The 17385-nt window shown below is 41.9% G+C and overlaps 2 protein-coding genes across 6 annotated transcripts in view; both read left to right on the top strand.

Moving 5' to 3' along the window:
• Positions 1-17385, top strand: part of ARHGEF3 (Rho guanine nucleotide exchange factor 3) — a 420133-nt gene that overhangs the window by 189860 nt on the left and 212888 nt on the right. The gene's annotated exons all lie outside the window — the stretch shown is intronic.
• LOC130275857 (uncharacterized) lies at positions 125-4767 on the top strand. Of its 4 annotated transcripts, XM_056524419.1 has the most exons (3): positions 125-3410; positions 3483-3562; positions 3658-4767. In XM_056524419.1, exon 1 carries the CDS (start codon positions 432-434, stop codon positions 2535-2537), a length of 2106 nt encoding a protein of 701 aa, XP_056380394.1. In that variant the 5' UTR covers positions 125-431; the 3' UTR covers positions 2538-3410; positions 3483-3562; positions 3658-4767. The 4 variants fall into 4 exon arrangements, with proteins under 4 accessions (XP_056380394.1, XP_056380393.1, XP_056380391.1 ...); XM_056524418.1 differs by having other exon boundaries at positions 125-3562; XM_056524416.1 differs by having other exon boundaries at positions 125-3783; positions 3876-4767.

Genomic DNA, 17385 nt, shown 5'->3' with positions numbered 1-17385 from the left:
TGCGAGGCCAAAGAGGAGGGGGGGGGTGGGGGATGGAGGGGCAGGAGGGGGGGAGGGAGAGGGAGAAGAGGGGGGGGAGGTTATGGTCCCTCTCGCTCTTCCTCGTCTGTTCCTTCCTCTTCCACTTCCTCTTCTTCTTTTTTAGAGGGGAGGGAAATGACTTATGGCCTTCGGGAGAGACCATACCCACAAAGCCAGCAGAAAACCAAGTAATTAATCTATCGAGTAGACATTTATCAGTTTCCGAGGTCTCAGTCCTTTCTAAAGGCTTAGGATTTGTCCCAGTCACACAATTTAAGGCCTTTAACTGGGTTAAGGATATAAATCTGTTTATAAGAAAACTCAAATGGAGAAAATCCTTTAAGACTAGTGACCGGGAAACTAGCCAACAATTGGGAATTGCTGATGAGGATTTACCCTATGTTAGAACGATGACAAGTCTCTTGAGTGAAAATGATAGGGTTATGGGTCAAGGACCATTCACTAATTTGAGGTGCAAAAGCACGAAAATGCCCCCCCCTATAGAATCATCTAATTTGGATGTATTCCTTGATATGGTAACTAGAGAAATTGAAAGAATACCCTCATGGAATGAACAAATTCCCTCTAACCTATCGGATAGAGAGTTGACGGCTTTAAAACAACTAGAGCGTGATTCTAGGATTACAATTAAACCATCGGATAAAGGTGGGAATCTGGTGGTCATGGACACATGTGGTTATAAGGAAATGACACTAACACTATTGCAGGATCGTGAATCCTATCGGATTATTGGAAGAGATCCTACTAACTCCTTTAAGGAAGAACTTGAGAAACTCCTTATTAGGGGTCTAGATGACCATTTGATTTCTGATCAAGAATGTAAGTACATGTGTCCGGTTGACCCCCAGATTCCCACTTTTTATGCGCTTCCAAAAATACATAAAGGGGTTATGCCCCTGAAGGGGCGACCCATAGTCTCAGGAGTAAATTCAATTACTCAAAAACTAGGTATATACCTAGATCAGATATTGAGAGAATTTGTGTCCTCTTTACCATCATATATAAGAGACACTAGTGACCTTCTACAAAAAATTGATGGTATACAACTTGACTCAGACATGCTTCTAGCATCGATAGATGTAGAGGCCCTCTACAGTTCCATTCGACATGTAGATGGACTGAGGGCTGTCTCGTACTATCTACAAACTAGGGGCATTCACTTCCGGACCCATAGCGAATATGTCATCCAACTATTGGAATTTCTTCTAACCCATAATTATTTTATTTTTGATTCTCGGTACTACCACCAGCTCAGGGGTACAGCCATGGGGAGCCCAGTGGCTCCCTCGTATGCAAACCTTACCCTGGGCTGGTGGGAGAGTACCATAGTTTTTGGGGAGGAGGATAGTAAGTGGAACCCACATTTAATTTATTGGGGTAGATATATTGATGACGTGTTCGTAGTATGGTCCGGAAGTGAAAATCTATTTAAGGAATTTGTAGAGGGTTTAAATCACAACCCCCTTGGTCTTAAGTTTACGTTCGAGATTGACAGGGACGAATTACCATTTCTGGATGTACTAATTAGAAGAGGAGAGAATGGTTTGTTGGAGACGAGTACCTTTAGGAAACCTACATCGACGAACAGCCTACTTAGATGGGACAGTTTCCATCCTATACCCCTTAAAAAAGGTATCCCCACTGGACAATTCCTGCGGATACGTAGGAACTGTTCGTCGATGGAAGGTTTCAACAATCAGGCAAGGGATCTGAGGGATAGGTTCGTTGAACGGGGCTACCCCTCGGATGTGTTGTTTACATCCTTCAATAGGGCCTTAACATCAGAACGTAAAGAGTTGCTAACCCCGAAAAATAGGACCATTGAGGACAATTCTGTTAGATTAATTGGTACCTATGATAACCAATCAGAAAGGGTAAAGAATATACTGAAAAGGTATTGGCCTCTTTTACGAAGTGATCAAGATCTTAACGATATTGTTTCTCCTTACCCCATGATTACATTTCGCAGGGGTAGGTCTATAAGGGATAGGTTGGTACATAGTCACTTTGTGGAACCAACCAGGCAAGGGACTTGGCTGGATAGGAAACCACTTGGTACCTTTCGTTGTGGCCGATGCAGGGCATGTAGCAACATCCAGCAAAGTAAGTCCTTCACTAGTGTAGTGACTGGAAGAGAATACACCATCAGAGATTTTGCCAATTGTGATACTGAAGGGGTGATATATGTAGGGACCTGCACATGCCCCCTCCAGTACATAGGCAAAACTAAGAGGTCCTTTAAGAAAAGGATTAGAGAACATGTTTGTGACATTCAAAATCGAAGAGACACTCCGGTGTCACTACACATGTGGGCAAAGCATGGTGGTGACACTAGATGTATCTCCTTTTGTGCTATGGAAGTAATTCGGAAATCCCCTAGGGGAGGAGAATGGGACAGACGCATCCTACAAAAAGAATCCGAATGGATCTTTAGGATGCGATCTGTATCACCATTTGGCCTAAACGAACGTTTAACTTATAGCTGCTTTTTGTAGCTAATTACAGCATTGTCACTCCTTATTAACTCTCATTGCAATTTATCTAATTTTTGTCTTGGAGGAGATCCCGATTGGTACGGGATGCCTTCCTTGCTTACCGTTTATATATAATAAAAAAAAAAATTTATTGAAAAAAATCACTATCATTTAGTAAAGACATTACCCATAATATCGTAATCACTTTGTTTTTGGTGAGAAAATACAGAATGGACTTAAAAACTATATGAAACTGCGAGAAATGCCCCTAACTTCATTGGCTCGGTTGAGCAGTTAGTCTTTAAAAGTTATTATACTGTTTATGTAGTCACAATTGACACATAATATGGATGTATCATTTGTTCTCAAGTATTTATGATTCCCTGTAATTGTGTAATAAGATATGTAGTCTTTATTTTGTTATACAATGATCTAGATTTATATTGGTACTCTCTTTCTTTTTTGTTTATCTATACATACGGTACTTTATTTAAGTTCTCCTGTGCTGCGCTTATTTGTTATATAGCACTATCTTTCTTTCCAGCCTTCTTTTCAATTTCCCTCCCACCCCTATCTTCACTAAACTATCCTGGACGTGCAGTGCAGTGATGGCCGTAAGGGTCACGTGTTTTATCATCACGTGATCCGATTTGGTTGCGGCGTCCTTGGAGATGTTATCACATGACCCAGTATCATGTGACCTAATCTGGTTACGGCGTCCTTAGAGACGCTATCGCATGATACGCGGCTACCGGAAGTGACGCATTTGGCGTCCCGGATATGCGCGCGAGTGTGGAGGTATATAAGACAGAGGCTGGGATACATCTAGCCATCTGCGACGTGGATCGCCAGTCGCAGACGGACGTATCATGCCTATGGCATTTTGACATGGGGGTAAGCAGTGGACTGAGCATTAATTATTGTGGTGTTAGGAAGTAGGTTAATCAGTTTAGTTATTTATTGCAGTAACTACACATGGATAATGGCTGGACATCTTAGGTACTGTACTGTGGTTTTGTGGACATCATAGAGGTTTCGTTACCTAGGTGAGGATTAGGGTCTTGGGGTTGTAACATTGAACCATTTGCATATACCATCTGTACTGATGTTATTTCCCTCCCCCTCCCCTGTTTGTGTATAGGTGGCATTATTATCTGAATTCTTTACGTAATAAACTGGAGGGTCAACCAGGTTCTTGGTGATTGGACAATTTCGGTCTGGAGTTATCTGTAGTAAGGAAGCAACTATTTTCAGGTCTTTAATCCAGGTATAGGTTTTACTACTAATGAGGTGGTCCATATATATATATGGTAGATTTGGTATGGCTTTATCATGATTATTATTATTTGCCATTTTTAGGGGGCCATTGACTAAGCCTATTTCCCCCTTTTTCTATGGAGGAGCCCTTATCGTAGGGTCCTCACTTTATCAGTGACTTTATCAGTGATTTCGTCCTTGGCTACTTAGAGGTAATGACATATATATATATATGTCTTTATGTTTTTTCTTTGGGAGCCTTTTTGAGACCACGTTTGGTGTAAATTAAGGACTTTCATCTACCTTATTTTTCCTCTTTTTTGGCACCTGGTTTGTCATTAATAGGTACCTATCTGTTTTCTTTCTTACTCATCTTCGTTATCATCTTCAACACATCCATTATCTACACTATAATCTTGACACTTTTTCATGTCTCAATATCTTTTGGCATGTGATGTGATTATATTTATTATTCTTGCTTTGCAAATATATGTAGAATGGAATATTTGTGTACTAAAGCTAATGCTATGTTTTATGTGGTATGTTGTGTCTTCTTTCTTTCTATTCTTCTTTGTTTGTTCTCCCCTTTTTTTGCTTCCCGCTACAGGTTGCTACATCAGTCGGAGGATATTCAAATGAAGCCACAAATAAGCCTTGCCATTTTCTATCTGCATTTACGTGCTTTGCATTACATATGTGCCTGCTTTGATGTATTATAATATATGTATAGTTCTAATTGTCCTTTTATCCATTGTACATTAAGCTATGCCTTTGTCCATGTGTTGTACGTTATCTATACATATTGTCCCTCCATGTCTCGGTGCTTATTAGGTATATATTTGTATACTGTTGTTGCCATCCCCTGATGAACCGTTGTATATCATAAGATACACGGGGAAACGCGTTGGGATATACGGTTGTTCATCATAGGAGAGCTTATTCTTTTTTATGTATTGATACGAATTATTTGTATTATTGTTATTGGGTTTTTTACGAGGATCAAATAAAATTGTGAATTTTTAGCTACATGGTTTAATGTTATTCCAATGTATTATGTGCAGCATATAATATGCTGCATATACGCTACGTGTGGCCCTACCCTTACGGTACGTTCTCATATTTTGCCACATATTTTCTGCTGATGGTTTTGCTACCCATTGATTTTAGTTTACGCCGTAGAAATTTGAAATCTGGACTTCACCGAAACAATGGATGTTTATTCTTTCAGTGGAATTCTGTGCGGACTGGATTGCCATGAAGGGTGATTGCACATGTCTGCATGGCTCTAGTATTGAAGGATATAGGCGGTGCCTGCAGCTGATAGAATGCAGGCAGAGATTCCATTGTCTAAGTGGGCCACAAGGGTACGTTCACACGTGCAGAATTTGTTACTGGTTTTCTGCTGGTAAGTCTATGATAAAATCTGCAGCAGACTGAACACTGCATCAAATCTACAGCAGATCTTTTTTGTGTGACCATGGCCTAAGGACATAAAAAATACTCGAAAGACTACACTACTTATGTGGTAAACCTACGTAATGCACTTTTCAAAAAAAATAAAGGGAACACTTACACAACACAATGTAACTCCAAGTCAATCCCACTTCTGTGAGATCACACTGTCCACTCAGGAAGCCACACTGATTGACAATCAATTTCACATGCTGTTGTACAAATGGAACAGACAACAGGTGGAAATTGATGGCAATTAGCAAGACACCCCCAATAAAGGGGTGGTCCTGCCGGTGGTGACCATAGACCACTTCTCAGTTCTTATGCTTCCTGGCTGATGTTTTGGTCACTTTTGAATGCTGGCGGTGCTTTCACTCTAGTGGTAGCATGAGACAGAGTCTACAACCCACACAAGTAGCTCAGGTAGTGCAGCTCATCCAGGATGGCACATTAATGCGAGCTGTGGCAAGAAGAATTGCTGTGTCTGTCAGTGTAGTGTCCACAGCATGGAGGTGCTACCAGGAGACAGGCCAGTACATCAGGAGACGTGGAGGAGGATGTAGGAGGGCAACAACCCAGCAGCAGGACCTCTACCTCCACCTTTGTGCAAGGAGGAGCAGGATCAGCACTACCAGAGCCCTGCCAAATGACCCCCAGCAGGCCACAAATGTGCATGTGTCCACTCTAACGGTCAGAAACAGGCTCCATGTGGGTGGTATGAGGGCCTGACGTCCACAGGTGGGGGTTGTGCTTACAGCCCAACACCGTGCAGGAATTTGGCATTTGCCAGAGAACACCAAGATTGGCAAATTCTTTACTGGCACCCTGTGCTCTTCACAGATGAAAGCAGGTTCACACTGAGCACATGTGGCAGACGTGACAGCGTCTGGAGATGCTGTGGAGAACATTCTGCTGCCTGCAACATCCTCCAGCATGACTGGTTTGGCGGTGGGTCAGTAATGGTGTGGGGTGGCATTTCTTTGGGGGGCCATACAGCCCTCCATGTGCTTGCCAGAGGTAGCCTGACTGCAATTAGGTACCGATATGAGATCCTCAGACCCCTTGTGAGACCATATGCTGGTGTGATTGGCCCTGGGTTCCTCCTAATGCAAGACAATGCTAGACCTCATGTGGCTGGAGTGTGTCAACAGTTCCTGCAAGAGGAAGGCATTGATGCTATGGACTGGCCACCTGTTCCCCAGACCTGAATTCGATTGAGCACATCTGGGACATCCTGTCTCGCTCCATCCACCAATGCCACATTGCACCACAGACTGTCCAGGAGTTGGTGGATGCTTTAGTCTAGGTCTGGGAGGACATCCCTCAGGAGACCATCCGCCACCTCATCAGGAGCATGCCCAGGTGTTGTAGGGAGGTCATACGAGCACGTAGAGGCCACACACTACTGAGCCTCATTTTGACTTGTTTTATGGACATTACATCAAAGTTGGATCAGCCTGTAGTGTGGTTTTCCACTTTGATGTTGTGTGACTCCATATCCAGACCTCCATGGGTTGATAAATTTGATTTCCATTGATCATTTTTGTGTGATTTTGTTGTCAGCACACTCAACTATGTAGTTCATTCATTCAGATCTAGGATGTGTTATCCTAGTGTCCCCTTTATTTTTTTGAACAGTGTAGTATGGTTTCCTACCACATCATGGCTGCAGTTAGGCAGTGCAGAGGGAGATACCTCCAGCATCATTGGTGCTTACCCAAAATAGCCTTCTATGGAGAATATCCAGAAGATGAAACTATTCCTCAGCCCCTCCAGGGACAAAAATTCTCCTGATAATATGAGGTCTTATCTGGTTTATTATTAGTTGTGTAATTCTAAACAATCTTTGCTTTCATACATAAAGCTATTCCAGTTCATATATTATGTCACATTTTTATGTCTAGATAACAGCACTGCTATCACTGCTATAACACTTGTTCTATATAAATAGATCTGACTTCTTTATCAGTTGGGAAATTGTTGGAAATTACAGACATTGTTTGGTCTGCTATCTGGCTATGTAAATACTGTAAAGTAGAAGGTTTTAAAAATTTACTAGAATTTCACTGGTGTCCTGTAGCACAATAAGAGGGTGAGAAGTGAGAGTCAGGCGGCATTTTAATTTTCCAATTGGCATAATTGAAATTCAAATGTGTATGTGTTTGTCTGTCTCTTTCTCCCAACCATCATTTCCTGTGTTCCGTTTTGGTGTCTCTGTTACTAGAGAGGGACTGAGCCTAATAACAGGTAGTGAACTTCAAATTAAGTGAAAGTGGAATGCCTAGTGGCTGAAACTGTATACAATAATTTATAGATTTGCTTGCACTCCTATCAGATAAATACTAGGAGTATGAAAAGTGTAGTGTCCATTTAGACGGGTTGTCCAGGAAAATTGCTAAGCCTCAGTGATCTCTGCTTGCATGTACAACACGAACTAGGTGGTGATTTATGATTGAGCAAAGTTTTTTATTTTATGCAGATTTCTCTAATATTCTATAAATTCCAGACAACCTCTTTAAAGTGGTTCATGTAAATGATGTCAAGGGAGAAAGTTCTTCGACAATTGGGGTAAGGTGGGAAAAGGCCCTGCTCTAATTCTAGAGAAAGTTGGGGGCATGATGTGACTACTGGAATGGAGGCAGAACACTTGTGGGAACTGAAGTTGAGAGGGGCACAATGCACTGGCCACTAGAGGGGTGGGTTGTTTTTCTTTAATGCCCTAATGTTGACTAGGGCATTAAACAGTGGTTTTCACTGCCATGTAAGCTGCATGACCAAGATATAAGGTATGTATCCACTCCTCAACATGTTTACGGATTTGTCAGCAGTGTTGATGCCTCACAACTTCTGACAGATTCCCTTTTGGATTATGTGAACTCGGCCATATGGTGACGCAATAGGAGGAGAGATTGAATCTCAAAAACCACCACAGGGGTGATTGTCTGACATGTGTTAAACGCTGAGACGAGTTGATCTGCTCTACCACTGCCATTCTTTTTCCTTTTTCAGTAAATCTTGAGATTGTCAAAACATATTTACGTTTTTTTTTCTTGGGAAAGTCTTAGCTAATGGGTTAATAGATACCATAGAAGTATCTAGAATTTGTCGCAATCTGAAACTACATCTATTACGCATCTCTGATTATTACATCCATTTTTAGCTCTTTCCCACATAGTGATAATAAGCGCTATGAAGCAGATGATGTAACAATCCCTCTGAGATTCAGACCTGATAACGGGAACCAGAGTGTGCCAGCTATGGATAATATGAGAGCACCAGTTCTCCCCATGAACAAATAGTGAAGAGCGCTTTATTAAGACTTATCTTTCGGAACTGTTTCCACAGGAATCCAGCTGGGGGGAAAAAAACAACTCCCAAAACATTTTGCGCTAGCAAGGCTGTGATATTAAAATATTATTAAATTGATAATAGACTGTATTGTTTGACTCCGCTCTGTCTGTAACAGCGTCTCCTGTGGAGGTGGCGACTGAGAACATTTCTACTAATATTAAGTATTTAAGTTGAAGTAACTTAGGGGTTGTTTGTTTCAGAAAATCCCTTTTTTTTCTCTCCCGTTAGGGTTCCCTTAAAAAGGGATTTCTAGGACTAAATCCTTTAGGATAGGCAGTCATTGATCAATAGGGGTCTGACCCGTGAAATCCTTTGCTGATCATCAGAATAAAGTCACCTCGACCCCTTCAGTGTTTAGCCAGACACAGAGGCTCTTCCGCACCTCTAGTTTGCACGATAGAGCTGCTCAGCCCTGTTCACAAGGCACAGTAACATGTATGAACAGGGATACAGGGGTTTGGCCTATATAAATGTTTATGAGAAGATCACCCCTTTATTTTCTAGAGCAAAGAGTCAAATACAGATCTTGGTTCCAAAGAACCAAGTACCTTATGATTTCAGTGGATGCCACATCATTCCCTTTACCCACTGGAGCGGTGTTCTCCAACTTTGGCCAAACTTCAACTCTCATCAAGGCCTAGCAATCCTGGAGGATTATTTTCTACTTCAACAAGAGACCTGTCCATTCTAACATGCAGGACAAAAACGCTGCAGATTTGTTCTGGATTAGTTGCAGATTTTGACTTTTCTATTGAAGTATGTTGGAAAATCTGCAGCAGATATGCAGCATGTCAGTCCTGTGTGAACATACCCTAAAGGTAGGGTCACATGGAACAGATCCGAATCAAACAATGCTGTTGTAGTTATCTGCTTATAGCAGTGGGTCTTTCTGCAAACAGCTGATAATGAATGTCTAATCCAGTGTTCCCCAAGCAGGGTGCCTCCAGCTGTCGCAAAAATTTATCACTGTGTGTGTACTTTTTCCTGTTTTATTTTTGCAAAATAAACCTTTGTAAGTGTCAAGTTAATAGAATAATACTGCTGTGAGTCTGTGAGTACCGTATTGTATATACTGGGGGTGTAGAGGTAGCAGTCATATACATAAGTGTATGTTCTCATGGAATTTAGGCACGCTGTTTTGGAGATGGAAAGTGTGCTATTTTTCACATCCAAAAAGCACAGTGTCACTGCCCTAAACCCCAAACTTCAAGGAGACCAGAGGGAAATGTGCTGTAAAGAAGTGTCCTATAGTCTATATTCAATGAGAGCTCGAGGGCTGCCCCCCTCCTAAATCCCCACCCCCTGCGCTGCCTGCAGATCAGAGAGAGCTGCAGCATGGCATGCCACAAATGCATGCTATATGCCCATGTGAACCCACCCTAATAAGACATCAGCAATATAAATGGCTCATGGCAGTTCGGGGTCCTACTTTACATTAGAGCAAAGCTTCATATTCTGCCCCGGTATACATACCTGACAGCTCCACTGAATTCTTTCTTCATTCCTAAATTTCAGAGCGGAAAAAATAACCTCATGACTTTTATTTACTTGGCACAAAGACAGGCTGAAAAGAAAATCTTCAGAATTTGAATATAAAACCTTGAGAACAGATAATAGATGCCTGGCAGCGTATCAAAGCACATTATACGTCTGAGCACTTGCTCGGAATGTATGTCTAAAGCGCAGTATAATCTGGAGGCTGGCTTCGGCCCCGGCTAAATCGCAGATCCGTTTATTTGTGTTTGTGTTGTAGTGCAGGGCAGCGGTGTGTCTGCAGAGCATTCATCTTTCATCTTCTTCTCTGTTTGATGTAAGATGACTTTTGGTCCAAACCCTCATACGGAGTCTCACATGTCCAGTTTCTAAAGTATAATGGACGGTGATAAATAGCATTGCACAAGTTCATTGGACTGTGGACTCTAGTAGTGCGCAGACGATTAAAAAAAAACAGGAATTCTAGATTTTACTTGGTAAAGTGAGTGAAAAAGTATGGCTATATTTACATCGGCTATGTTCTAACCAGATTTACAGATCTATGAACCTGTGCACATAAAACCAGAGGCATACAGAGGTATTTTGGGGTATACACAGATCTATAACACAGCAGCGTGCACAGGCCTTTGGTCAGTATGACTGTTTACTACTTCTGTGTTTACAAAGGATGACGTCCAAATTGTCGATTCAGATGCAGTTTTCCAAATGTAGTTCGGATCAACAGGACCACACAGCTTTTTATCTCTTTTAGGCTGAAGTAGAGAAGACAGCCATTGACCTGTCACTGGAAGGATTTTACTCACTCGCTCCTGAGATAGTTATTGCACAGGACACATCAATAAGTTTTATAGTCTTCAGGTCAAATGAGACACTTGCAAAATATTTTGTGGATTTTTTTTTTTAACTCAAGTAATGCTGATGAAAAAATAGGAGAAGGCGAGGTTTATGTGGGAAAACCCTGATCAGATTTCTCAGACCACAATTTCAGGGTTACATAATTATAGACCCCACCAGTTGTGCTACGACCAAATGAACGCAGCGGCTTTGAACTTCAAAAGTTATTTTCTTCTTTGAAAACTGAGGATCTGCCTGTCAGCCGTGCTTTGTACTAGATGGTCGGTGATGGCTTTAACTGATGTATGATTCATGCTGTGTTACTTATGGTTAGGTGAACTGAAATCTGAACGCTCATAATAGTGTACAAATCAGACATTTTTTTTTGTTCTGTATTCTATACGATATGTATAGTATATACTGTATTTAATAACTTTATCATCTTTGCATTAACAGGCTTTAAAGAGGGAAGAAAGTGGCACCTTTAGTTTTAAAGGGGTTCTCCGGTGCTTACACATCTTTTCCCCTATCCAAAGGATAGGGGATAAGATGCCTGATCGCAGGAGTCCCGCCGCTGGGGACCCCCGTGATCTTGCACGCTGTCACGCCCCCTCCCATAGGCTTGCATTGAGGGGCGGAGCGTGACGTCACACGGGGGCAGTAGGCGTGACGTCACACGCCGCCGGCCCGGTGGTCGCCTGTAATCAGACCCGGAGCGAACACGCTCCGGGGACTCATTACAAACGGGGTGCCGCGTGCAAGATCCCGGGGGTCCCCAGTGGCGTGACTCCTGCGATCAGGCATCTTATCCCCTATCCTTTGGATAGGGGAAAAGATGTGTAAGCACCGGAGAACCCCTTTAAAGGGATACTCCGTTGGAAAACATTTTTTTTCTAATCAACTGGTGCCAGAAAGTTAAACAGATTTGTAAATTACTTCTATTAAAAATCTTAATCCTTCCAGTACTTACCAGCTGCTGTATACTACAGAGGAAGTAAAGTTGTTCTTTCCAGTCTGACCACAGTGCTCTCTGCTGATACCTCTGTCCATGTCAGGAACTGGACAGTTCTGCTCTGGACAGTACTTGACATGGATAGAGGTGTCAGCAGAGAGCACTGTGGTCATACTGAAAAGAACAACTCAATTTCCCCTTGAACATACAGCAACTGATAAGTACTGGAAAGATTAAGATGTTTTAATAGAAGTGATTTACAAATCTGTTTAACTTGCACCAGTTGATTTGAAAAAAAAAATGGTTTTCCAACGAAGTACCCCTTTAAGAGTGCTCTTCCCTTTATGCTGCTTTTCTTGCACTTAAATAGGCACTGTCAGATCCAAAAACTTTTTATATGTTGTACATCTTTGCAAAACATTAACCTTTCTAATATACTTCATCAGAAAATGTTATTTCCTTTTTATAGAAATCATGGTTTTTAAAATCATGGCTTTGTCCAAGCTAAAGCTCAGGCATGGACAAAGTCTAGAAAGTGAGGGTTGGCTAGCACTCCTCTGTGCTGTCTCCTGTCTTATAGTACTCCTCCGTGCTCTCTCCTGTCTGATAGCACTCCTCTGTGCTCTCTCCTGTCTGATAGTACTCCTCTGTGCTCTCTCCTGTATGATAGGACTCCTCCGTGCTCTCTCCTGTCTGATAGCACTCCTCTGTGCTCTCTCCTGTCTGATAGCACTCCTCTGTGCTGTCTCCTGTCTTATAGTACTCCTCTGTGCTCTCTCCTGTCTGATAGTACTCCTCTGTACTCTCTCCTGTCTGATAGTACTCCTCTGTGCTCTCTCCTGTTTGATAGTACTCCTCTGTGCTCTCTCCTGTCTGATAGTACTCCTCTGTGCTCTCTCCTGTCTGATAGTACTCCTCTGTGCTCTCTCCTGTCTGATTGTACTCCTCTGTGCTCTCTCCTGTCTGATAGTACTCCTCTATGCCCTCTCCTGTCTGATAGTACTCCTCTGTGCTCTTTCTGTCTGATAGTACTCCTCAGTGCTCTCTCCTGTCTGATAGCACTCCTCTGTTCTCTCTCCTGTCTGATAGTATTCCTCTGTGCTCTCTTCTGTCTGATAGTACTCCACCGTGAAGCGCATTTATGAGTATATATACTCAAAGTAGATCCTTGTGGCGGCCTTGCATCCTGGTCCCAGTCATCTAGGATGGCGGTCTAGGGAATCAAAAGTACGGAGAGGTGTGCACCCCTTGCTGGTGTGGATCGCAGTTCGGCGCTACAAGGTGGCTGCCTGTCACAGATGCAAGGAAGGCAGCGGAGGTAAAACCAAACAGGTTTATTTAAGTAAAAGACATACAGAGACAATGCGTTTCGCAAGGCTCCCCTTGCTTCGTCAGGTCTGAGAACCTGATGAAGCAAGGGGAGCCTTGCGAAACGCGTTGTCTCTGTATGTCTTTTACTTAAATAAACCTATGCTCTCTCCTGTCTGATAGGACTCCTCTGTGCTCTCTCCTACCACATTATATTACTTGTGGATTTCATTGCAGATTTTTTTGTCCACACTGAAGTCAATGCGGAAAATCTGAAACAAATCTATATTTTCCCCCACAATAGAATTTACATGCTACATAATGTTAGCATGTCTCATACTGAGTTTTTTTTTTACTCTTTTGTGAACGAGACCTAAAGAAGTTGTTAAAGGAAATGTTTCTAGCGCTGCTACCACTGAAATCCTCATTGTGATATCACATGTGAATAATGTGATCGTGGTTTACGCACATTTTTTTTCCTGCTTTTTTTACAGCAAAACCATTCAGCTTTTCAGAAATAGATACAGTAGGTCCTTGTCCTTTGGACTACAGTAACATATGGTAAGAGTTCCTCAAGTGTCATCCGCCTTTCTTCAAGTCTAGATGTCCAACTGAAAAACACATGAACTAGTTTTACAAGTTCAGCCCTATTTATGAGACGGAGAAAAGTTTAATGAATATGAAATAAAAGTATAAACACCCAGACAGCAGGATATAGTCCAAGATATAAACATCTGGATTTGGTCAGTGACTATCCAGGTGGTCTCATTAATCTCGGAGCTGACTGCCTAAACTGATGGAGGCTCATTCTCTGGAAAGTGGCCTACTTCACCACAGCGTGTCATTGACATCATATACTCATTCAGCGAGAGCTGGATTCTTCTCTATGTCACTGACCAGGGTCAGGCAGCATCAATCACTTCAACAGATTTCTTACCTGTGTGTTGTGACAATGTGTTTTATTTATCATTCATTTATCACACAAAGAAGGTGTTCAGCTGTAAAGAAGCTGTAATCTACTGATTGTTTTTACTGTAATCTTATAATGTACAGTGATCCCTCAACTTACAATGGCCTCAACATACAATAGTTTCAACATACAATGGTCTTTTCTGGACCATTGTAACTTGAAACCAGACTCAACATACAATGCTATGGAATCTGCGAAACGTGTCAATGGCCGGAAGAACCGACCAATCACAATGGGCATTCACTGGTAAAACCCCTGTATTCCTAAAGTGTTTGCACTGACTGGCTGTCTGGTAGGGCCCTCTACAGTACAGGGAGGTATTACATGTTCTGTACTCTTTACCCGTACCAGGGTTACCTGCTCCTTTGGACACCAGGTGAGAGCGGCTCCATTTTACTTTTTTAGGACATTGTGTGTACTGTATAGGACCCTGAAGAAGCTCCTGTCCTCTACATAGACCAGTGATACCCAACGAGGGTGCCTCCAGCTGTTGCAGAACTACAACTCCCAGCATGCCCGGACAGCCTTTGGCTGTCCGGGCATGCTGGGAGTTGTAGTTCTGCAACAGCTGGAGGCACTCTTGTTGGGAAACACTGACATAGACTTTGATTACAGCTCCCAGCAGATCTTTCTTTTATATGTAAGGATTTGCTTTATCTATATTAGTTATCTACTTAGTTTTCTTTAATCTTCACTTTTTCCTATTTTTGGATGACATTTTGGTGGCTTCAGAACCAATTACGAGATTTCCATAGAGTTATGGTCTCAACGTACAATAGTTTCAACATACAATGGTCGTCCTGGTCGTCCTTACAATTAATATTGTAACTTGAGGGACCACTGTATATAATTCTAGTATGTGTGTATATATATAAATGTGTTTATTTATATATATTTTTTCTAAAGCAGCTACTACAGCTTATAAAAAGTTAACAGAAAATGTAACTGGCTGTTGTGCGAGATTGTAAAGACACTGGGGGAGATAACTAAAACTTCTCAACAATTTGCATCACAAAGGTGGCTGACATGATTTTCACAACATTTTTGATGTGTGAGACACTTCCTAGATGAGTTGCCTAAATATTATGCCCTGCACCAAACTTTGTGCAACCAATGTGTGAAAAAGTAATTTACCTAATAGATTCACAAAAACATGGAGAGGATCCAGCACATCCCGTCAGTATGAAATGAAGTCATTATCGATCCATTACAACAAATCAGATACTTGTATATGTTCAATAAAAACTTAGAATTAGACTGTTTTCCTTTATTGGCCCCATTGCTGCTGAGCACCACTCAACTCCCCTGCGGAGTTGGAAAGGGTGCAGAGACGCGCGACTAAACTAATATGGGGCATGGAACATCTTAGCTATGAGGAGCGATTAAAGGAGTTACAATTGTTTAGTCTTGAGAAGAGACGTTTAAGGGGGGATATGATAAACGTATATAAGTATATTAATGGCCCATACAAAAAATATGGAGAAAAACTGTTCCAGGTTAAACCCCCCCAAAGGACGAGGGGGCACTCCCTCCGTCTGGAGAAGAAAAGGTTTAGTCTAAAGGGGCAACACGCCTTCTTTACCGTGAGGACTGTGAATTTATGGAACAGTCTACCTCAGGAACTGGTCACAGCAGGAACAATTAACAGCTTTAAAGCAGGATTAGATACATTCCTGGAACAAAATAACATTAATGCTTATGCAGAATTCTAAAACTACATCCCTTTCCCTTATCCTCTTACACCCTTCACTTCAACTCCCTGGTTGGACTTGATGGACGTATGTCTTTTTTCAACCATACTAACTATGTAACTATGTCCATGGCCAATGCCTGGTACTGCAAATTGGGCCATTCTGGAAAAAGCAAAGTTTTTAGTCAGTACTGAGTAAGTGGCTTTCATTATAAATGGTTTTTAAGAATGCCACACTAGTTTTACTTTCTGTTTTTAGTGGTCTGATCATAACATTTCTAGACCTATTCTCACTTATAATATTATGGACCAACCTCCTGTCACTCTTTTGTCGGATTCAGCAGTTCTATTACCATCTGTTTCCCACTGTGTTGCCTTACCAGATGTATAAATGTATGTTAATAAGAAAAAGGGGACAGGCAATCTGCAAGGGAGAGTCACTCCGGATCAGACTACATAGGCTTTGTGTGTAGTCTGCTACCATGGAGACTCATAGACGTGTAGACATATGATTTTCAAATAATAATCATAGCAGACTTATTGGGGGAGATTTATCAAAACCTGTTTAGAGGAAAAGTTACTGAGTTGCCCATAGCAACCAATCAGATCACTTCTTTCATTTTTTAAAAGGCCTCTGAGAAATGAAAGAAGTGATCTGATTGGTTACTATGGGCAACTCAACAACTTTTCCTCTGGACAGGTTTTGACAAATATTTAAAAAATCGGTTGTAAAAGTGGACTTTCTATTTACAGTAGATCTGTCAACATACTATGCCTCCAGCATAGTACACTTGTTGGTAAATATCAGCTATAAAAGAAGCACTCCAGTTTTTCCCCCCAAAATCATGTATACTTACTTACCATCTTTTGTTCTACAGGGGCATCTGTTGCATTCTAGCACAGCTGCATCTATACATTTTAATTACTTTTACTGGGTCATGGGATCACCAGCCTGACCCCAGTAAATTACAATTTTTAAGATGTCAAAGAAAGTAGTCTTTTCTTAGTCCAGATCTCTTCTGGCTGCTCACAACCTCCCCGGAGGTTGTGTTCACATGTTGAGTTTTTGTATACAGTGATCCCTCAACATACAATAGTTTCATCATACAATGGTCTTTTCTGGACCATTGTAACTTGAAACCAGACTCAACATACAATGTACAGACAGTCCAGATCTGTGAAACATGTCACAACTGGAGGAACTGACCAATCAGAATTGGCATTTTACTGGTAAATCACCTCTATTACAGAAGTACAAGCACTGACTGGCTGTCTGGTAGCGCCACCTACGGTACAGGGAGGAACTACAAGTTCTGTACTACTCCTTACCTGTGCCAGGGTTAGCTGCTCCTTTGGACACCAAGTAAGGGCGGCTCCATTTGGAACACTGTGTGTACTGTATAGGACCCTGAAGAAGCTCCTGTCCTCTACATAAACCATTGTTTCTCAACCAGGGTGCCTCCAGCTGTTGCAAAACTACAACTCCCAGCATGCCCGGACAGCCAACGGCTGTCCGGGCATGCTGGGAGTTGTAGTTTTGCAATAGCTGGAGGCACCCTGG

The sequence above is a fragment of the Hyla sarda genome, chromosome 6, assembly GCF_029499605.1.
Source record: "Hyla sarda isolate aHylSar1 chromosome 6, aHylSar1.hap1, whole genome shotgun sequence".
NCBI classification, from domain to species: domain Eukaryota; kingdom Metazoa; phylum Chordata; class Amphibia; order Anura; family Hylidae; genus Hyla; species Hyla sarda.
This window is presented reverse-complemented; position numbering and strand designations above follow the sequence as displayed.